We start from the raw sequence: 23,189 nt of genomic DNA on the forward strand, positions 1-23,189 counted from the left end.
CGATGAGCTTTCACACAGAGAAGTCTAGAAAAGCCAGTCAGTAGTGCTTCTATTTATATGATGCCGGAAGTTCTGCAGTGGTAAAGTTCACTGGTGTCACGTTCCAGGCCAAGACGTGAGGATTTTACACAGAGGGTTAAAAGTCGCACAGAAAGCCCAAACCAAAGGCCTAATGGAGACAGTGTGGATAAAGCATCTGATTAACCTGAACAGAAAGTTGAAGGCTGTCTGCTTTGGAAATTGCCATACTATTTGAGACATTATGGCAACATTGAAAGGAGCCCCCCAGAAACCACACAGGCAGCCCATGGGGTGAATATCCTATAGCCGCCCAGCTGTAAATCCCATAAAGAGAAAGTTCACTGAGGTTTAAATGCAGGGGGCAGATCACTTCAGGAGATCCAGTTCTGCAGGAAGAGCATGCCAAAAATCATGAAGGCACCTATTTCACAAGATCTAGGCGGGGAAGGATCATATTCATCTCCACCTGAATCACAGGAGCTTCATGGTGAGGACTAAGAAAAGAAAAGAGGGAATAGAAAGTGAAAAACACCAAATCTCCAATTACAGGTCTCTGATTCCAGCCACTGCAGTTTCACACAAAAACCCCCTTTCAGTCTCAGTTATATTGTTCTCAGGGGTAGGACACTTAAACAGGGTACCTAGTGTCAACCCCTAATGAAATCCCAGTTGGTAAGGCCATTCACATTCTAACTGGAAACTGCTTCTCACAGCATGGAACATTACTACTGCACAATAATCTGCAGTTGAGGAACTGCTCGAAAGGACCTTTTGATCGTGTGGGGCATCAAAACACTGTAGTGCTGCTTCCTAAAAATAATAGGAAGAAACTACTTGGAACCATGTGAAGCAAATCTACTGACTGTCTCCAAAGAACAGAAGTCAATAATTGAGTTAGAATTAACAACTATAAACATAAACAGATAAAAAACTCCATCAACAAACATTAACATAACAGGTCAGAATTCTTCCAGGGTTGAACTTCTTTCACCCAGTTTTACATCAAAGCTTTAGAAACTAGTGGAAACAATATTTAGATGAAAATCATAACACCAGTGCTGGTTTTGGTGTAAATGGTACCATAGTTAATATCTGTGGCATGTGGACACAGATTTTTATACCATCACTGGCGTACTCAGTCAATAGCCAAATTTCTACCAAACAAAGCCATAAACAGATCTTCAACTGAAAAGCTCTGTCTACTCATTTATAATCTGTTACCTGGAAAAAAGGCAGAAGGTCTCTCTTGCCACCTAATCACCATATCAATGACACGTGCCACAAGAGAGGAGCACTAGTTTATTTGATTGATCATGGTAGATAAACTCCAAATAACAGAGAAATTAACAAATGCTTGACATTTGCTCAACATCCATTATTCTGACACTGCTTTCAGAATTTCAAAGCCTGGGAGTATGCTTAATCAACATTCATATTCCCTTGTGAGCTACAGGCACCATATTGCACCCCGCCTTCATACTGATGAAAACTGCATATTGGCCATTTCCAAAATGTTCTGGGACTCCACACAGGGCCTCTTTTCTCTCTTGTTCCTGCTCTGCAGTTTTCTTTTAAACACTTCCAAGACAAAAGCATCTGCCAGTTTTTCTCTCTAGGGATGTATGCAAAATGAACTTAACAGTTTTAAGGCAGGAGTAACCCTCACATCTAAATTCATTCATAGGACAGAGAAGGGCCTAAGAGGCCTCTCCAGGGACAAAACCCTGCTGAAATTCTCCCCACACACAACAGTGGGAGCTTTATAAAATCTAAGTCCAGACAATTTCCAATTCAAATGCCCAACATAGCATGACCTTTGTCAGATCTCTGAGCCCAAGATGCACCCATGATTTTTTATTCTAACCAGCACAGACATTAGACAGGGCACTACTGCTAAGCAGGAGGTTCAATATTTGCATGCTCTTCTATTGTGAAAATGTAACAGTGACAGCACTGTGTCAAATTCTTTTCCCTCTAGAACTTTAACTCCATAGGAGAGGCATGGCTGACAGATGACTCCCCAACATCTGTGTTATGTACACTGCGCAGCTGAGGAGCCCCGGATCACTGTCAGAACATTGCAGAGATGACCTGTGCCTTTCTTATGCCTTCTTCTCCCTGCCCCCCAATATATATATGTGTGTGTGTGCATGTGTTTATATATGTATGTGTGTACATATATATATATATCTACAGTACAAATAGTGCAACTTTTAACAAAATATAAAAATGGCAAGTCAGATTAACATAATTTATAGTCATTAAGCTGTTCACGTAGCAGCTCAACATATGTTGTATAAATGTCCTATACCGAATAATTTATCAGATCTGACACAGTGCACATCATATTGTTTTATTTAATACACTTACTAAAATTTCATGGATCAAGCATCACTTCTGAAAGCACAGAGAAAGCACTAGAAAATATTTATTCATCTCCCACGATTTATTTTGATTACCCTTACAGCTACATGATAAAGTGGGACTCACAAAATTACAAGGTTAAGGTTTACACAGCCATTGCTTCATCTACTAAAATATAACAAATGGTTCTATGTCTGCATTATATTTTACTTTCATTTGGTGTTAAGTAGTACATGAGGCTAAGCACTTAGCTGCCTACTGAATACTTTAATATTTTTAAATAGGACTTAAACAGCCTTACCTAGAAACTGAAAGCTTAAGAAACCATTGCAGAAAGAAGAGCAAGTTCTTTGTGTGGTGCTAGATTGAACAATACTAGCCAAAAAAGAAGAAACACGTTCCTAACTTTTCTTCTCTGAAAAAGGGATCATAAAAATAAGCACTGACCTGTGCAAGAAAGTTCACAAGAATTCACTGAATGCATAAAAGCACCACAATACCGTGCTAGGCACCAATGGGAGGAGTTGGAAGATAAAATCACAGCAAAACACAGGGTTCCTATCCTTAAGGAATTCACTATCAGTCAGACAGAAAGCAATAGACAAGAATGCACACTTTCCAAATAAACAGGCAAAAGTAACTATAATGGTCAAAGAAAAAACTCTTTACCAATATTCAAAAAACCAAAACGTAAAAGGGAAGAGAGACAGATAAAGAGAGGGAGAATTAGACAATGGCACTGAAGACTCCTTCTCATCAATTTTCCTTTAAAATATTTTATCTGGAGGTAGGTTTCTCAGACAAGGAAGATAAGATGAACTGGGTGATACAAATATCAGAAGTGGGAGATGAGAGCCCAGAGTTGAAAAAGTCAATATAATTTTCAAAGAAAAACACAAATACTTGTTGGGCTCATCATTTCTGAGAGAAGTGTTAAAAACTTCATCAGATCAACTGCCTTGGGAAGGAAAACTAAGGGGGAAAAAAAGGACAACTTTCAATTACCACTGAACTATTTTGTTTAAAATGACGCAATAAAAGTGAGATGAAAGTAAGACGAGGAAAAGATCTCTCTTAGGAGCTAAATTTCATTTCCATTTATGAGTGATAATTGTCCCAAGATATCTGCAAAATAGTAATCTTCCCAGGCGTATTATTCTCAGGTACCAAAGAGATTCCAAATGTTTCAAGGTGCAGACACTGCAGTCCAGAAGCAGGGCTCACTTTGCCTTACCATCATAGGACAGGAAAGCTGACAGTCAGTGAGATACTTCTTGAGGAGCAAAACCGCGAAGCCATACTATACTGTATTACAAGTCAGGCAGCAGAGTGATTTTAGGTAACTGGGAACTGTAAAATACTGAAGGGGCTATCATACTGCACCCTTAGAAAGGAAAGATAAAGGCTATGAAGTCAAATAGAGTTCAATATAAAAACAGTAAAGTTTCAATCTCCCCAAAGAAAAGAACTAAAAATAGGAAAATAATCTTGCTTGGTTTAATGCATGATGATAACGGCACCTGAAAAATCCTTGTAAGGAATTTAACCCTTGCAGCTTTATGTCAGAACAAAATCACTTTATCTACATTGAAGAGATCATACGAAGATGAGCACCAGTATTAATAGGCAGCATTAAACGTTGGGGTTGAGTTGGGGGGGGGGGGTGGCTATGCCTCAAAAAATTCAACAAGAGTTAATTGAGAGCACTGAAGAATGAGTCTGAGTGTTGCAAATTCTTGCTGGGACCCTATCATCACCGTAAGTCTGGCATTTTACTTCTAAACAAGAAATACATTTTACCTTTCTGAGATTATTTTCTGGTTACAAGCCAACCATTATGAACCTTTCAGTGAATCACTGAATAGGGCACTTAAAGGGATAAACAATTATAAAAATAACTCTGTCACAAGTGCATACATTTTATTTTATTTAGTGATGTAATAAGCTTAGGGGCATATATCAGGTCCAAAATGGCCTTGGTCATTAATTTAAGCAATAAATCATAGGTCTTGCCAACAATGACGGCAAACAGATGCTAACAAGGAAATGTATTATTTAATATTGCCATGTGTTATAAAAATGTAAGTGTGTTTAAGACATGTCTTAAATTTTTATAATAATATGCATTTAATACATTACTGTTTTGACACATGCAGGAATCAGATTTATAGGTCCCATTCCATAGCTTCTTCTTCTGTGAACATGAGAGCATATTCGGGATTTCTTTTTTTTTTTTTTCAAACAAAAGTGGAAACCTTTAAAGTACACGCTTGCAACTATATCTAATTGGTTGTCTTGCTATTTTGTAGTAAATAATGTCAACACTGAAACTCATTAAAAAGAAGGAATCTATGAACTTTGCTAGGAGAGAAAAATTGAACAATTTTGAATCACAATTTTTAAAGAAACCATCTAGTCTAAGAACGCATACGAGCACTTTTTAATCAAGCTGCCAACAAATTTTTTTCACATTCATTTTGAGCATGATCCCAGACAAAAATACACCAACTTGATTAACAAGTTCAACAAAAATATGGAAGCCAACTAGCTAAGCAAAACCTACTTTATGTCTTCATGCGAAAAATCCTAAGACTCAAACAGTATCTCAAAACACAAACTAATATGCCAAATCATAATATTCCCTTAATATTCCTTTCAGATCAATAAGTATACATCTCTTAGCAGCAGGTTCAACCCTTCTACAGAAAAGGCTGGGGAAGGAAGGAAGGAATTAGGAACTAAATCATAAACCCTCTTTAAAAAAAAATGAGCTTTTTTAAACATCAACAAGATGCCGACGCTCAAACTATTTATCGTTTGCACATTATTCTGAGTGTCCTTTTCAATCAGCTATCCTAACTCCCAGCATGGTCCTTCCCCTTTCTTCTGCAGGCAAAAGTCCATGCCTTAGAACACTTGAAGAAGCAGCGCGTGGAGTATGGAAACTCAATTTTCTTCATTAAATCTACTGAAGCAGATATTAAAAATGCATTTAATATACTGGCGATGGTTGGTGGGCACCGCTGACTGTGACAGGCCAGTTACTGATGATGTGCTGTCAGAGGGCCTTCTCAGCAGGCGCCTGGGTCTCGGGCTGCTGAAGGACAGCAATATCTTCCCCTGTGTGTGAGCTCTATTCATCTCCCAAGTATTTACTAAATCACTGGCCTCTGCACACACAGCCCACGTTTCAGCGTATGCTAACAAATGATGGATGGCCTCGTCAATTCGTTATGTCCTGAAAGCATGCTTTCCTGCCATTCCAATCATCAAACCTCAGCGCTCCAGAGCTGATCAGTCCCAGGGAATATATTCTGCAGGCTCGATTAAAAGAGGAGAAGTTCTTTCCTTTAGAAGTCTCTGACACTCTCCCCCTGACTGTTTGTTGTTCCAACCAATTATTTGGGCAGAATATTCACTAAGTGTTCAGAAAACATAACTGCTGGCAGGTTTTTTCCTGATGCTTTGCTAAGGTGCAGTTTCATCTGTGACAAAACCGTTGAGGAAGTCACTAGTGAAATTTATGTTTTTAAACATTTTTTTCTTCTATGCATGGCAGGTAAAACCTTAAAAATAGTTTATATCATACTATATTATAACGTAAATGCATTAGCAGTTGCATTTCAAAGAAAGTTTCAAGGGAATAATCAGTCTCTAAATCAACTAAACCTTTTAAGACAATAATTCATGAGAGTTCTCTTAATTATAACCTAGATAAAGGTACAGAGTACTTAAAAATTCTTCTGACAGTTCCAAAGTTAGATGACAAAAGTTCAACTTGTCAAAGAAGTAAACCCTCTTCAAAGAAGATGTATTTTCAGTTCCAAGGTTATATATGTCAGTTGTCTTTTCTATAAGCCAGAAGAACATTTTTATTTTTAGCTAAGGCTTATCTACAGAGCAGAAAATAATAGCACACTCATGCCTTTCACTCAGAAACAGTAAACTTTATAAAAACAGACAAACTTACCACAGCTAAACAGATAGCTGAGCTTTGAGGAAATGGGATGGCATTAAAAAGCTAAACAACTAGCTATAAATAAGCTCCTGGAAATGCTTAAAATTGGAAAAAAAAAAAAAGTGCCAGACTCCCATTTAACCAATAGCTACGTAGGCTCTGAAGTACCCACAATCAGCATAAGTTCTGCCACGCTGCCCTGCCATTCACCTCCACCTTGACCTCAAGATTAAGCTCACTTTTATTGCGCACAAAGGTCACCTGTATTAGGTCAAAATTCGAAGTCCCTTGTCAGAAAAGGTTGATATATTCCAACCTTTCCTTCTCCATGCATCAAATTTTTCATGGTAAAGTCATATTCAGCAGACAGTATATTCAGCAATTTATTGTGCCACTGTAATACAGTGCAGAATACAATTGTCCAAAAAGCCAGCACATGAATAAAGTATTTTTCATGAAAATGCAGCAAATCTAGTCTCCTTACACCTCTAACATGAAAACCAAATCTTGTTGTCACACTTCACAAGAGTTATATGGAAAATAATTGTCCTCAAAATACAATCTATAGTATAGTTATGACTTTTACTTCCATCTTTGGCTACAGGCAACTATTTTTCAGAGTGTCACTCAGAGTTTTTAAGTATTATTATTTTTTAAAGCATGAAGATCTCTAATCAGTTTTAGTACTTTTATTCAAATCTGGCCTAAGCAGTTTAAGTGAAGCATATCAAAAGCTGAAAGCCTCTGTGACCAAAAACTTAGAAGATATGCTCTCTGATAAAACAGAAAAGGGGTTTCCCTGGTGGGCCAGTGGTTAAGGCTCCGCGCTTCCAACGCAGGGGAACATGAGTTTGATCCCTGGTTGCAGAACAAAGATCCCACATGCTGTTGGCGGAGCAGCCAATAAATAAATAAATAAAATATAATAGCAAAGGAAGGGCAAGAATTACATATTGCCCAACTCATTATTACTGCAACTATATGATCAGCAGAACTGCACAAATATGATAAATTAAGCAAATTCTTTGCAGGCAGCATTCCAGAATACATTGTAATTAATAATAAGCAAAGCCTTAAGAAACAATAAATCAATTTTCTTTAAAAAAGTTTCTATAATTTCTTTGTGTTTACCACAAGGTCTTTTCATAAACAGTATTGGCAAAATGAATAGATTTTAAATTGTTTAGAAACACTAGTTGTTCTAAGTTATTAATCTTTACATTAAACACTGAAATCAACATTCACACTCATGTGATGACCTAGAGCAACAAACTCTCCACGCCCTGGAGGACTTTCACTTGAACTCATAATTACTGGACTCAAATGACTTTCTGGTACAAAAGCCTGACTCCAAAACTGGTATTCATACAAATATCTTTCATAAATTCATAACCACTCTGTTATCAAGATGAAGTAAAAACATAAAAGAGCTTCCACAATATGGGGGGGAGGGGTGTTCTGAGAAAAGTAATTGTAAGAACATACTTTTCTAAAATTCTCAGGCTTTATCAGCCATCATGGATGGACCTAGAGATTCTCATACAGAGTGAAGTCAGAAAGAGAAAAACACATATCATATAATACCACTTATATATGGGATCTAGAAAAATACAGATGAATTATTCACAAGGCAGAAAGAGAGACACAGACATGGAGAAGAAATACATGGACACCAAGGGGGTAAAGGGAGGGTGGAATGGATTGGGAGATAGGGGCTGACGTAAATTCACTACTGATACTATGTATATAGCAGTTCACTGATAAGAAAGGACTATGGGGCTTCCCAGGTGCCACTAGTGGTACAGAATGTACCAGCCCATAAGAGATGGGGGTTCAACCCCTGGCCCAGGAAGATGCCTTTGAGTAGGAAATGGCAATGCACTCCAGTACTCTTGCCTGGAAAATTCCATGAACATAGGAAGGAGCCTGGCAGCCTACAGTCCATGGGGCTGAAAAGAATTGGATATGACGGGACAACTGAGTACACACACGCACACACAGGAACCCACTATACAGCACGGGGGACTCTACTCAAAGCTCTGTGGCGACCTCAGTGGGAAGGGAATCCAAAAAAGAGGGCATATACATACATGCTAAGTCACTTCAGTCGGGTCCGACTCTGTGCGACCCCATAGACGGCAGCCCACCAGGCTCCCCTGTCCCTGGGATTCTCCAAACAAGAACACTGGAGTGGGTTGCCATTTCCTTCTCCAGTGCAGGAAAGTGAAAAGTGAAAGGGAAGTCGCTCAGTCGTGTCCGACTCTTTGAGACCCCGTGGACTGCAGCCTACCAGGCTCCTCCGTCCATGGGATTTTCCAGGCAAGAGTACTGGAGTGGGGTGCCATTGCCTTCTCCAATATACATATATATGTGTGTGTGCATATATATATATATAGTATATATATATATATAGTATAGCTTACTCACTTTGCTGTACAGCAGAAACTAACACAACGTTGTAAAGCAACTATACTCCAATGAAAATTTTAAAAATAAAAGTATCAGGTTTTAACATTTCCAGTTATTCTGTCTTAGGCACTGATCATGTTTCATGACCGTTTTCTAAGTGGGAGTAATCAGTCTAAACCTTGAGATGTCCATTTTGCCACCAATCCAAAAGCACATCATGGTTGCCATTATCAGCTAAGGACTATATTTTCACCCTAATGTGCTAAAAGCTGGTTTCCTATTATACTGGGGTTAAAGAAAAACACTTTGGAAATCTAGAAAATAAGGAGGCTGGTTTAGATAAAATCTTTTCAGTTTCTAACACTGAGTCTATTATAACCACAGATACTATCACAACACACTAACGAAGTAATGCTCAAAATTCTCCAACTGAGGCTTCAACAGTAAGTGAACCAAGAACTTCCAGATGCACAAGCTGGATTTAGAAAAGGCAGAGGAACCAGAGATCAAATTGTCAACATCTGCTGGATCACAGAAAAAGCAAGAAAGTTCCAGAAAAACATCTATCTCTGCTTTATTGAATACACCAAAGCTTTTGACTGTGTGGATCACAACAAACTGTGGAAAATTCTTAAAGAGATGGGAATACCAGAGCACCTGACCTGCCTCCTGAGAAAACTGTATGCAGGTCAGGAAGCAACAGTTAGAACTGGACATGGAACAATAGGCTGGTTCCAAATTGGGAAAGGAGTACATCACCCTGCTTATTTAACTTTTATGAAGAGTACATCACGCGAAATGCCGGGCTGGATGAAGCACAAGCGGGAATCAAGATTGCCAGGAGAAATATTAATAACCTCATATATGCAGATGACACCACCGTTATGGCAGAAAGAGAAGAGGAACTGAAGAGCCTCTTGATGAAATAGGAGAGTGAAAAAGCTGGCTTAAAACTCAACATTCAAAAAACTAAGATCACGGCATTTGGTCCCATCACTTTATGTCAAATAGATGGGAAAACAGTGGAAACAGCAACAAATTTTATTTTCTTGGGTTCAAAAATCACTGCAGATGGTAACTGCAGCCATGAAATTAAAAGATGCTTGCTTCTTAGAAGAAAAGCTTTGACCAACCTAGACAGCATATTAAAAAGCAGAGACATTACTTTGCCAACAAAGGTCCATCTAGTCAAAGCTATGGTTTTTCCAACAGTCATGTATGGATGTAAGAGTTGGACTATAAAGAAAGCTGAGTGCCAAAGAATTGATGCTCTTGAACTGTGGTGTTAGAGAAAACTCTTGAGAGTCCCTCGGACTGCAAGGAGATCAAATCAGTAAATCCTAAAGGAAATCAACACTGAATATTCATTGGAAAAACTGATGCTAAATGAAGCTAAAGCTCCAATACTTCAGCTACCTGATACGAAGAACTGACTCACTGGAAAAGACTCTGAGGTTGGGCAAGATTGAAGGCAGGAGGAGAAGGGGATGACTGAGGATGAGATGGTTGGATGGAATCACTGACTTGATGGACATGAGTCTGAGCAAGCTCTGGGAGCTGGTGATGGACAAGGAAGCCTGCCATGCTGAAATTGCTGATGGCATGCAGTGGTGCAGAGGCTTAAGAAGTGCCTTATATAGATAGACAGCTGCTGGGAAGCTGCTTACAGAGTATAGCATAGGGAGTACAGCTTGGTGCTCTGTGATGACATGGAGAGAGGGGAAGGGGGGCGGGGAGAAAGAAAGGGAGAAGGAGGGGAGATATACACACACACACACACACACACACACACACACACACACACACACACACAGTTGATTCACTGTGTTGTACAGCAAAACTAACACAATATTGTAAAGCAACTATACCTCAATGAAAAATAAAATAAATGTCTTTGGTAAACTGGGGAGATACGGGTAAGCTGAGGTTTGCACAGTAGCCAATTTTGGTGGTGTCAACACTCCCACTATGGCTGATGCAAGGTCACATTGTACAGAGTGGAGAAAAGATGCTTGCAATTCGCTCTCACAAGCTGCAGAGAGCCAACTCAAGCACCCATGGGCTACAGGCCAAATTCAGCCCACAAACTTAGTCTGTTTGGCCAGGAAACTGTTGGCCCACAGAATGCTTTTTCAAAATTCAAACAAATTGACAAGATTTAAAATTCAGGATTTTTTTTTTTTCCCCTGAAAAATCAGATCTAGAGCTGCTTTCTAGAGAACAGAAGCCCTGGCAGTCGTAGGCCCACATTCTGACATGGCAGCAGAGGGCTGGCTAAGGCTGTGGCTGTCCTGTCCGTGCACACAACTGTCCCTTCACTTTGCCACCACCCCAACCAGGCCAGCGCCTCTCCTCCACTCCTTGCTGATACCAGCCTGGCCCGCCAGACTTCCAGCGCAATCAGTGATCTTTAACTAAAGAGTATGAAAGAAGAGTTTTGCCTCCAGGTGTGTAATTCTGGTCAAATCTTCCTCAGTTTATGCCTCTCTTAACACTAACCGATTTGACTAGACGATCTCTAGTTATGATCTCAGTCCAACACTCTCTAAGTCACTGCATCTGAAATAATGAGAGTTATGCAGATCCCTCAGGAGAGGCTTTTGTGATCAACACATGACCAGCTCTAAATGTGCCCACCAAAGTGCACATAAAAATTCAAAATATTATGATGCATGCATGCTTGGTTGCTCAGTTGCATCCAACTTTTTGTGACCCCATGGACTGTAGCCCACCAAGCTCCTCTGTCCATGGGATTTTCCAGCAAGAATACTAGAGTGGGTCACCATGCCCTCTTCCAGGGGACCTTCCCAACCCAGGGATCAAACCTGAATCTCCTGCATTGGCAGGCAGATTCTTTTACCACTGAGCAAACTGGGAAGCCCAAAAATGTTACGAACTGGACGTTAAATGTATTTTTATAACAATATATATTTTAGCTGCCCTCAAGAAGAATCTAGATAATGTTAGCTGTGTCAGTTAAGAAATGATGTTTGTGAGATATCTGTTACATCTAGGCTACAAGGGTCTGTGAAGTTTTCAATGCTATACAACCAAGAATCTCTCTTACAACCCCCAATCCATTTAGTGTCTGAGCTAAATGGACTGGGGATGTAAGAGAGACTCTTGAAGTGCAAGTGAATTTCAAATTTCATTAGCTTTCTCTATCAAAAGTATCAGCAAAAACAAACAGCAGTGTAACATACCTTAAACAAAAGATGGTATCAGCTTGAAAGAGTTTTAGACAGAAGCAAAAAATTGAAGAAAAAAAACCCAACAGTCTAACTTCACATATGATTGTAGTAAGATATGTTTAAATGATGTTTTACTCTCCCACATTCCACCTACGAAAGAGGTCACCTACAAAGAGCCTTAGTCCCCAAGTCTTAGACACCATCTCACAAGTTACGGCATCTTTGGGGGCTAAAGTGTGGCCCAAGCTCGACTGACAAACCACAAAGCGTTTCACCCTGCATTTCTGTGTGTCCTGAAGCTGGAGCTGGGTACCCACAGCAGTCTTAAAGGAAACACACCCAGTTCTGACTTTTTGAGAGTGACCACAAATATCCATGACAAACACTATTCCCTAAACTTGCTGAGGGTCAATCTGAATTTTCCATGACCCTAGGCTGATGTGGGGAGCAGCAAGTCAGTTAGCTGAGAAGTGAGTTTAACTTAATTAAAAAGTACATGACAAACTTTAGAGACCTTTGCCATCCTATGTGGTGCCAGCAGTGTATCTGAGGATTTTCAAAAGTTGTAAATGATAACTCTTCTAAATACCAAGAGTTGATAGCACTTGTAAATATCAAGGGTCTGCTATACCTATTTCCTAAAACAGAATAAATAAATGATTCGAGTTTATATCTCATCTTTTCTTAGGCCTGAAGCAAAGGAAAGGTCTAACAATAACCAGAAGATTGAAAATAAATACATGAGTTATGTTGGAAGGAGTAAAAATGCACCACCTATTTTAAGTCTCAGACTGGTAAAATGACTACTGCTCCCAGGACACTCACTCACTCATGACTACAGTCATGTCTGACTCTTTGCAACCCCATGGACTATACATTCCATGGAATTCTCCAGGCCAGAATACTGGAGTGAGGAGCCTTTCCCTTCTCCTGGAGATCTTCCCAACCCAGGGATCGAACCCAGGTCTCATGCATTGTGGGTGGATTCTTTACCAGCTTAACCACAAGGGAAGCCCAGGACAACCTAAGAAAAAGCCTGAGCTTCACACAGAATTGCCCCAATTCCCATGAGCCAGCATTCAGCCAAGGAAAGACCCAGTGCTTACATATTATACTGAACATCAGTATCAAGACACATGAATCCACCGTACTTTTTCCTCTACTTGTATTGCTTTGTTTCAAAATATTTACTCCCATGGTGCTGAAGTTACTTCTCTTAAGTTTAACTGATTTCAAACATTTTTAGCAACTGAATCTCAATGTTTAAAACACATTAAAAAAAATAAGTCCTGAAATATTTTAACATTTTACTTTGGATGGAAAATGACAGAGCTCTTGGTTATTTTAATGAGACTGCGGGTTTTATGGGGTCACAGTTTGAACACCACACTAGGTTAAAACACGAAAACAAAAAACTTATTTGCTGTCTTGAAGGCACAGAAAAGATCACACCTTAATAAAAGGAAGGTGCTTGAAAAAGCTGACACTGTCAACTGGATCACTGTTCTTTGGCAAAAAGGAAATTCTGGTTCATAAGGAAGCATTATTAACTCTTAAATACGTTATCAAGATGCTTCCTGAAAGGTAGGGATGGAGAAAAGAAAGAAAAGTAGAAGCAAGAATAAGTTCCCCAAAGTGGCCAGAAAAGGGCTGGATTCATGACCACCCATGTGCCATCACTAATCCATCATGCACAGGGAGCTCCATGCTGGTTTCAAACCCATGGACCAAACCATCCTGGATGCAGCTGTCTGTCTGCTCCCCTAAGAAAAGGAGACTTGTCATTCAGTGAGGAACTGTGGCCAAGCACTTTTCCTGGTATAAGCTCTCCAAAGAAGCAATTTGAAACCAGAATGTCTAAAACAATCACTTGAAGACATTTCCCTTCAAGAAAAAGACAACCAAAAATAAAAGAAAGCAAAATTTATTCTTTACCTGTCTCCCACATGATTTTCATACCAGTACATGACTTTAATATGTTAAGGTCACTTTTCATGCTTATTCTTTAGAAGGGTTTTTATATCGGTTGTTTGCTTTTTTAAGGAAAATTCAACCAATATGGCAAAATTGCACAAAATGTGTAATAAAAACATAATGGGAAATTCAGTCAACATTTGCTGAAAGTCAAATAATAGAACATTATTACCCTATACATCTATTGAACATTTTTCTCCTAGGGAAATATATAATTCCTTTTTATTGTACCAGCAAACATTCCAGGATCAGTTATTACTTAGTAGACTGAAGTCAGATGCCTGAATATAGACTTAAAAATGAAGTCAATAATCTAATAACATAAAAGTCTCTCCCTCAAACTAATATTGTCAGCATATAGGTTCTTCTCTGGATAACACTATATGAGGTTTTCTTCAAATACTCCTTTGCAGGAATTCAAGTTCATATCACTTTTATAACTGTGCACATGTAAAGTGGCACAAATACCTGATAAAAGTTAAGCACTTCTTTCAGAAACTGATGATGCCATATACTTAACAAAATAGGCTTCCAAAAGAGTCTTTCTCCCTGACAGATCAGTTGGTAAAGAATCCGCCTGCAATGCAGGAGACCCGGGCTCAATTCCTGGGTCAGAAAGATCTGCTTGAGAAGGGACAGGCTACCCCCACTCCAGTATTCTTGGGGCTTCCCTTGTGGCTCAGCTGGTAAAGAATCCACCTGCAATGCGGTAGACCTGCGTTCAGTCCCTGGGTTGGAAAGATCCCCTGGAGAAGGGAAAGGCTACCCAGTCCAGAGTGACTTTCACTTTCACTTTTTCACAAATACAACAACAAAATAAAAACTTGAAATCTTACAGAGTAAAAAAGCATGTTTTTAAAGATGACTAAAGGAAACACATAAAATAATCATATTCTTAGGCCAATTTCTTTCCCAGATTGCAATAATGATCAACACAGAAATATTCCTAAATATAAGTATTATTTTTGAAAGTCATATAAATTAATTATATTTCCTTGGCAAAAACACTTAAAAGAATTTCCAGTTCAATAAAAGGCTGCTGTTTTTTTCCTGTATGAGCTATTCTCACTCATGACTCTGGAACTCAGGTACACTGTAACATTATCAGAAGTATAGAAAATTGACCACCAATTGAGTACCAACTTTCAATTCAATTGAGAGAACAAGGTCAATAGAAACAATCTTCCAATTTCAGCAAAACCAAGCCCTGTAGTATTAATTATACCGTCAATAAGTGAAAGTGAAAATCACTCAGTCATGTCCCACTCTTTGTGACAAGATGAGTGGTGTCACATTAAAGCTACATGGACTGTAGCTTGCCAGGCTCCTCTGTCTATGGAATTCTCTAGACAAGAATAATGGAGGGGGTAGCCATTCCTTTCTTCAGGGGATCTTCCCAACTCAGGGACTGAGCCCAGGTCTCCTGCATTACAAGCAGGTTCTTTACAGGCTGAGCCACTAGGGAGGCCCATACCTTCAATGTGCTACTATCATTCTAAAAAAGTCCGTGACTTTAGGTTTAAAAGTTGTTGTTGTTTTAATGGTATTACATATTGCTATAAAAGATATAAGGCAAGTTTCTGATATATGAGCCATATTCAACTAATGATCAATCTATGTGTTCAAAGGCATACAATCAACTGATCCATATTTAAGGAAATTTGCATCTATGTTTCAAAAGTTACTAGCTAGACATTCTACTGTAGGCAATTTACTGACTAATAATAACAGTAATCATACTTCCCACCTATTAAGTACTTACTAGAACCTCTATACTATACTAGCTGTTTCTGTTTCACATGCCTTATTTCACTTAATCTTCACAACAGCCTCAAGAAATTGAAGAGGGAGAGGGAGAATCTGGAGTCAGACCCTGCCTGGGTTTGAATCCTGTTTCTCTTACTTCCCAGCTGTGGAGCTTTATTCCTCCTTTTACAGAGGGGCTTTCCTGTTGGCTCAGCGGTAACGAATTGGCCTGCAATGCAGAAGACACAGGTTCGATTCCTGGAGAAGGAAACAGCAACCCGCTCCAGAATTCTTGCCTGGAAAACCCCATGGACAGAGGGGAGCCTGGTGGGTTACAGTCCTTGAGGCTGCAAAGGGTCAGACTGAGTGACTAAACAACTATGACTCAGATAAAACGAGGCAGAGCCCAGTCATTTCCCAAGAACAAATTGTTACAGGAAGCCAAAAAGAATGAAATACAAGATTTCCTATGGGAAAAGTTGACAGGTTAAAATGCTTGGGGAATGGGGTCTTTAGAAAAGGACAACTATAACCAACCAATAGTAGCATCAAATGAAGCTAGGAGACTTAGTAGCTCAGTCATGTCTGATTCTTTGTGACTCCATGGACTCCAGGCTCCTCCATCCATGAAATTTTCCAGGCAAGAGTACTGGAGTGGGTTGCCATTCCCTTCTCCAAGGAATCTTTCTGATCCAGGGATGGATCAAAAATTACTATCTTCTTGATAGTAATTTGTCAATAAACATCAAAATCCTTCAAAATATAAATAACCTTTAGTTTGAAACTGCTAACAGTTATTAAAGTGAGGCTGATGGACCCCTAGAGTCCCTGTCAGTTCAGTCCAGTTGCTCAGTCGTGTCCGACTCTGCGACCCCATGAATCGCAGCACGCCAGGCCTCCCAGTCCATCACCAACTCCCGGAGTCTACTCAAACTCATGTCCGTCGAGTCAGTGATGCCATCTGCCATCTCATCCTCTGTCGTCCCCTTCTCCTCCTACCCCAATTCCTCCCAGCATCAGAGTCTTTTCCAATGAGCCAACTCTTCACATGAGGTGGCCAAAGTATTGGAGTTTCAGCTTCAACATCAATCCTTCCAAAGAACACCCAGGACTGATCTCCTTTAGGATGGACTGGTTGGATCTCCTTGCAGTCCAAGGGACTCTCAAGAGTCTTCTCCAACACCACAGTTCAAAAGCATCAATTCTTTGGCACTCAGCCTTCTTCACAGTCCAATTCTCACATCCATACATGACCACTGGAAAAACCATAGCCTTGACTAGATGGACCTTTGTTGGCAAAGTAATGTCTCTGCTTTTCAATATGCTATCTAGGTTGGTCATAACTTTCCTCCCAAGGAGTAAGCATGTTTTAATTTCATGGCTGCAATCACCATCTGCAGTGATTTTGGAGCCCCAAAAAATAAAGTCTGACACTGTTTCCCCATCTATTTGCCATGAAGTGATGGGACCAGATGCCATGATCTTGGTTTTCTGAATGTTGAGCTTTAAGCCAACTTTTTCACTCTCTTCTTTCACTTTCATCAAGAGGCTTTTTAGTTCCTCTTCACTTTCTGCCATAAGAGTGGTGTCATCTGCATATCCGAGGTTACTGATATTTCTCCCGGCAATCTTGATTCCAGCTTGTGCTTCTTCCAACCCAGCATTTCTCATGATGTATTCTGCATACAAGTTAAATAAGCAGGGTGACACTATACAGCCTTGACGTACTCCTTTTCCTATTTGGAACCAGTCTGTTGTTCCATGTCCAGTTCTAACTATTGCTTCCTGACCTACATTAGTTTGAAATTGCTGCTGCTGCTTCTAAGTCGCTTCAGTCGTGTCTGACTCTGTGCGACCCCATAGACGGCAGCCCACCAGGCTCCTCCGTCTCTGAGATTCTCCAGGCAAGAACACTGGAGTGGGTTGCCATTTCCTTTTCCAATGCATGGAAGTGAAAAGTGAAAGTGAAGTCACTCAGTCATGTCAACTGCTAACGGCTGTTAAAGTGAGGCTGATGGACCCCTAGAGTCCCTGAGACTCTCTCAAAGGTCTACAAGGTCAAAACTATTTTTACAGAAACAGTAAGACTTGACTTGCCTTTTCTTCTGTGTGACATTAGAACTGATGGTGCAAAAAGAATGGTGGCCCAAACTGCCAGCTCCTGAGCACAAACCAAGGCTGCACACAACTGGCCTAGGAGTCTCATGCTTGCAGGAAGAAAGAAAGCCAGTTTCACATAAGAATATCCTAAGATTCACCTATTAATTTTATTAAATCTCAACTCTAGATACACATTCTCTTAACATTCTATATAACAAAATAAGGGGTAAACCAAAAGCACGTCTACTGCATATCGAAGTATGATGACTATCTGAAGGGGAAGCATTTGTATGACTGTTTCAGAGCTGAACTCTAGGTGCCCTTTCCATGGAACACCATTTCTTCTTGGATGAATGATGAACAAACTATGATTATTCACATTTGGGTATCTGGCAGACATTTTCTCAAAAATAAACAACATGAGCCTGTCACTTCAAGAGAAACAACCAATAGTATCTGTTGCCAATGAAAAAAATTGAGCTTTCAAGGGGAAAATCAAATATTGGAAAACTCTGCATCCATCACCGTGTTACAGCTTCAAATCCTACAGACTTTTCTGATGAAATCAGTGGGGATATAAACAAATGTGATTGTTTTAGATGCTGTGTAATGAAAGGTGACAACATTTAGAAGATTTGCATAACTCACAACCAATATTTTGCAAATGAACAATGCATGATGATAAGAACTATGCATGAGTGAAAGATCCACTCAAAGTTCAAGACTGGCCAGAAAGTTCTATATATGGTTTCACTTTCCACATTGCAGTTAACTTCTAAGAAAAATACCACTTGTTGGGTACTATGTAGTAACAAAACTACTTTTCCAACTACCTTTTTGTCTAAGGCTAGAATTTCTTCATATTCTTTAATCAAGATAGCATATCACAAGTTGAATGCCAAAGCAGATCTTGTTTCTGTTAAGACAGGTAGTAAAGAGATTTGCAAAAGTGTAAAACAAGGCCATTTTTCTCACTAGCTTTTTGAAATTATGGTTATTAATCTTTAAAATAAATAAGCAATTAAAAATTTTTTTCAGGTTTAATTTACATTTTGGTAAATATCAACAGATAAATCCCATGTAAACAAAAGTTTTCTGGGGTCCTCAGTACTTTTTTAGAGTTTGAAGAGACCAAAAGTGTGAAAACTGATGATATGGTCGTTCTCAATTCCTGAGATTCTAAAGTATTAATAGGAAAACAAGCAGACTTGGCATGATATAAATACAGAAATAATATCAGAAAATTAGAAAAACAAAACTCTTGATGTCCAGCAAGTACATCTAGAATGTGGATATTATTAGTTATTTGAAATAAATTATAAGGACGTTTTAAAGATGAGAAATGCTTACGATATGTTAAACGAGAAAAACAGGACCTATAACCATATTAGCAGAGAAACTATTGCACAGAAAAAAAAACTAGAAATATTTTTAAAATATATTAACAGAAATTTTCAGAGCTGAAAGATTATGAATATTTTAAAATTTTCTTTACTGAGCATGTACTGCTTTTAAAATCAGCAAAGTAAAAATTTTCAGCAATTTTAAAAAGCATTTCAGTACTTTATTTTCAGAATTCAATTTAGGTGAACATCACACAAAAAAATTATTGCTGCTGTTATTAATATTAAAAATAATTAAGGTGGCTTAGTATAGAACTCTGAACTGAAAGTCATGAAACCTGTATTCTAGACACTTTTGAGCCATCCAATATCTCCAGGCTTTTTGACAAGCCACTTAACTTCTTTGAACCACCAGAAATTATCTCTGAGGTCCTTACTTGACTAATCCTCAGGTAAAATGAACTGTCAAACCTAAAGGTTGTTCAAGTCCTTTGCATCCAACATCTAAAGTAAAACAGTGCTATAATGCAAACTGAGGCCAACTCTCAAATTACACACTGTACAGAATTCCTACCCATGCTGCTCTTCAATTCCTTCTGCAGATTGGTAGTACAGCTCTCTCAATAAACCTTCCAGTAAAAGAAGAGTTAGTTATACCCTAAATGGTATTTGAAAGAAGCAAAAATATTTGGAGATACATATCAGGTGCCATATCTCAAAAAAGGCATATGAGAATAGGCAAGACACATGGTGCCCCAAAGGAATGGGAGTCTTTCGTAAGTATACTTAATTAATGCACACATGAAGAATCTAGAAAAATGGTACTGAAGAACCTATTTGCAGGGCAGGAAGAGAGACGCAGATATAGAGAACAGACTTGTAGTCACAGGGAGGGGAATGAGAGGGTGGGGTGAATTGAGAGAGTAGCGCTGACATAGACACTATCCTGTGCAAGATAGATAGCTAGTGGGAAGCTGCTGTATAACACAGGGAGCCCAACCCAGTGCTCACTGAGGAATAGGGGAGTAGGATGGGGGAGGGGTGGGAGAGAGGCTATACATACACACATATAGCTGATTCATGTTTTTATACAGCAAAAACACAACACTGTAAAGCAATTACATTCCAATTTTAAAAAAAGACATAAAACCTTAATAAAAGTAAGAAGAGGTTACCTCTAACGGAGAGAAGGTATTTGCTATGGAAAAGAAAGGAAAAGAATGAAGCAGAGAGAAAGAGAAGAGAGGAAAAGAGAGAAGCAAAAATACAGTGCTAATATAAGTACATAACGAGAGCAGAATTATCTAAGTGCATGATATATCTTAAAATTGCCCAGAAAAATCTATTCCCTGACCAGCCTTCACCCATTCTAACTCAGTCAATTTTGTTACTTGTTAGCAAATCTGATAAAAAATCTTAAAGACTATAAAAGGATAAATTAAATCTGGATAATACTCAAACGAGGTCCCTTCATATTACAGGTTAGGAAAACTGAGTCCTTCAAGGGAAAAACTGAGTCATAAAAGACCTTAAATTTGTACATTACTAACACCAATTATCCAATAATCTCTCTGCTAGAAAACACTTCCTTGATGATGTCAAAGACAAGGAAGCTCATGGTGTTGTTCAGTGCCACAGAGTAAAATGGAATAAATTTGGATTTGGCTTTAAAACAGAATAAAGGTAAACAAACATTCTATACTTTAAACATGGGACAAGTACCCTTCTGGCCCTGGATTGGTTCTTTGTGTAATGTCAGGGCCTCAGTTTATACATCTTTAAAACAAGGAAATCTATAGCATATAGTTGCTAAAGTCCCTTCTTAGAAAGTTGGATAAGCCTAAAAATCTTTGGAAAAAAGACATGCGCAGGGAGAAGGGAAGTATGAAATACACCTGGAATGTGTATCCAATGTTGTTACTGTTCAGTCCCTCAGTCGTGTCCGACTCTTTGCAACCCCACGGACTGCAGCACACCAGGCTTCCCTGTCCTTCACCATCTCCTGGAACTTGCTCAAACTCATGTCCATTGAATTGGTGATGCCATTCAACCATCTCGTCCTCTGTTATCTCCTCTCTCATCCTCCGCCATCCCCCATCTGTGCATCCATATGGTTGCTTGACGCAACAGTAGAATCTGTAGGGTACCAGTCTCTGACTGGCTTGAACACTTGAGGTCACTTTGTTGCAGCAGAGAGCCACAGTCAACCAGAAGAGTTCCCTTTAGGCTTGTACTCTCCTTTGTTTCAAGAGGCCAATTAAAAGTGTCCTCAATTTTCATCTTTTGAATCTACAATTCATATTTCCACTTTGAGAGAGCCCTGCCACCTGTCATTCATTCCTAGAATCTGTCAATTAGCCACCAGACATTAATGCAAGGAGACCTCCCTGGTGGATCAAGGGTAAAGAATCCGCCTGCCAATGCAGGAGATGCAGTTCGATCCCTGGGAGGGGAAGAGCCACTGGAGAAGGAAATAACAACCCACTCAAGTACTCGTGCCTGGAGAATTCCATGGACAGAGGAGCCTGGCAGGCTACACAGTCCATGGGGTTGCAAAGAGTAGGACACGACTTAGCAACTAAACAACAGTAACAAATTTATGCAGCACTTACTTATGTGCACCCATCAACTAGCAAAACCCAAGTTTTCAACAACATTTGTTGATTGAACTGCATGGCCTTGGAAGGCTGCCTGGGATTCATCCATTAAGACTCTCCTGTAAGGCTGGTCAAAGAATAAACCTTTTTGAATCCCTGATCTCCTAACAACTGACACTCGTGTTCCTCCCCAGTTATGTGTGACACGTGGTTCCTAAGCACCGGCTGGGCTGCCAGGCACAGCTGCTGCAGGCAAAAGGGCTCTGTGAGGGGCGAGATGGGCACTTACCTGGGGAACCTCTGCTTCAGCTTCCTCAGGCTCTGCCTAGTAGGCGGCACAGACACTAGGCACTGGGCTATCTCGTCGTACTGGGCTTTGGTCAGTATCATGTTGGGCCAGGGACAGGGAGATGACAAGGGAAAGTAAAAAGAACACCCTTGTCTCGAGCAGTCTTGCTGTTGACAGACGAGGGTGCGTACACAGCAGCACAGCGCTGTGTCCCCGACTTCCTGGCCCCCTAATCCCCTGCACCCCTGGGTGCACAAGCCTAGACTTCACCAGGCACCTCCGCGGCGGGAGGCGGGCTGTAGACAGACTGCCCTTTCTTGGCTTTCTGAGCAGCCGCAGTAGGCCCAGCCGAAGGCAGCTAGCCGCCATGTCAGTTAAGGGCAAGCCAACCAGGAAGTAACGGCCGCAGGCAGAGGTGGGGCCTAAATCTCCAAGGGGAGGTCCCTGGGCATGGCCCACCTGGGATTAACGCGGGAGGCTCTTGGCTTTAATGCCTTCCCTGTTGCCAGAAGCCAGGGAGTCCTGGCGCATCGATCAGGCAACAGGGCTCACATGAGTCCGGGAAAACGTCTGCCAGGGCGCGCGATTTGAACACGCATCCAGCGCTTCCAAACGCACAAGTTTAACCGCAGCTCCAATCGGAGACAGGCCTGCAAAGAAACACGCCTTCTCTCAGCGAAGGACTCTTGCGCCCTGGAAGCCTGAGAGGAGGAGCTGTAAACCGCAAACCCGTTGAGATCGTCATAGACTAAGCTTGGCTTGTGTTGAGGGAAGTAAAAAACTTGTGCAGCTCGCGAGGAACACAATTTTGGCCCTGCTGGGAAAGAGGCTAGAAAACAAAACCCACATCATCAAAGAGTAAAGAATGACTGCAGTAAAGAATATGACATTCACTCCTCACAATTAGGTGCTCAAGAACTGAAATCATTTTATTCATTTGCGAATTCCCAGTTCTCAAAAAATAGTAAGCGTTCAGTAAATATTTGGAGAAATAAGTCAGTGGAAGAATTTATCTGTTTTGTGTCTGTATTATGGGTGGATCTCAGCTTGCCCGAGGCCATTGTTTAGGACATTAGCTCCTCCTTTAATCCATTTAAAATAAATATATCTACTTGGTTCTTAGAAGGTCATGTGTTATGTTTGTTTTCAAATTTTAACATTTTATATGACAAAGTGTTTAAATATAGAATGTGTGAA

The 23,189-nt window shown here is 40.0% G+C and overlaps 1 protein-coding gene across 3 annotated transcripts in view; it reads right to left on the reverse strand.

The window, feature by feature from the left end:
* CDIN1 (CDAN1 interacting nuclease 1) overlaps positions 1 to 22,587 on the reverse strand; it is a 232,919-nt gene extending 210,332 nt beyond the window's left edge. For all 3 annotated transcript variants that reach the window (XM_040226980.1, XM_040226981.1, XM_040226982.1), the window contains exon 1: positions 21,993 to 22,587. In XM_040226980.1, the coding sequence (XP_040082914.1) occupies positions 21,993 to 22,093 (101 nt within the window). In that variant the 5' untranslated portion in view covers positions 22,094 to 22,587. The remainder of the gene's footprint in view (positions 1 to 21,992) is intronic.
* Between the last annotated feature and the right edge of the window lie 602 nt (positions 22,588 to 23,189).

Source organism: Oryx dammah, unplaced genomic scaffold, assembly GCF_014754425.2.
Source record: "Oryx dammah isolate SB20612 unplaced genomic scaffold, SCBI_Odam_1.1 HiC_scaffold_26, whole genome shotgun sequence".
NCBI lineage: Eukaryota > Metazoa > Chordata > Mammalia > Artiodactyla > Bovidae > Oryx > Oryx dammah.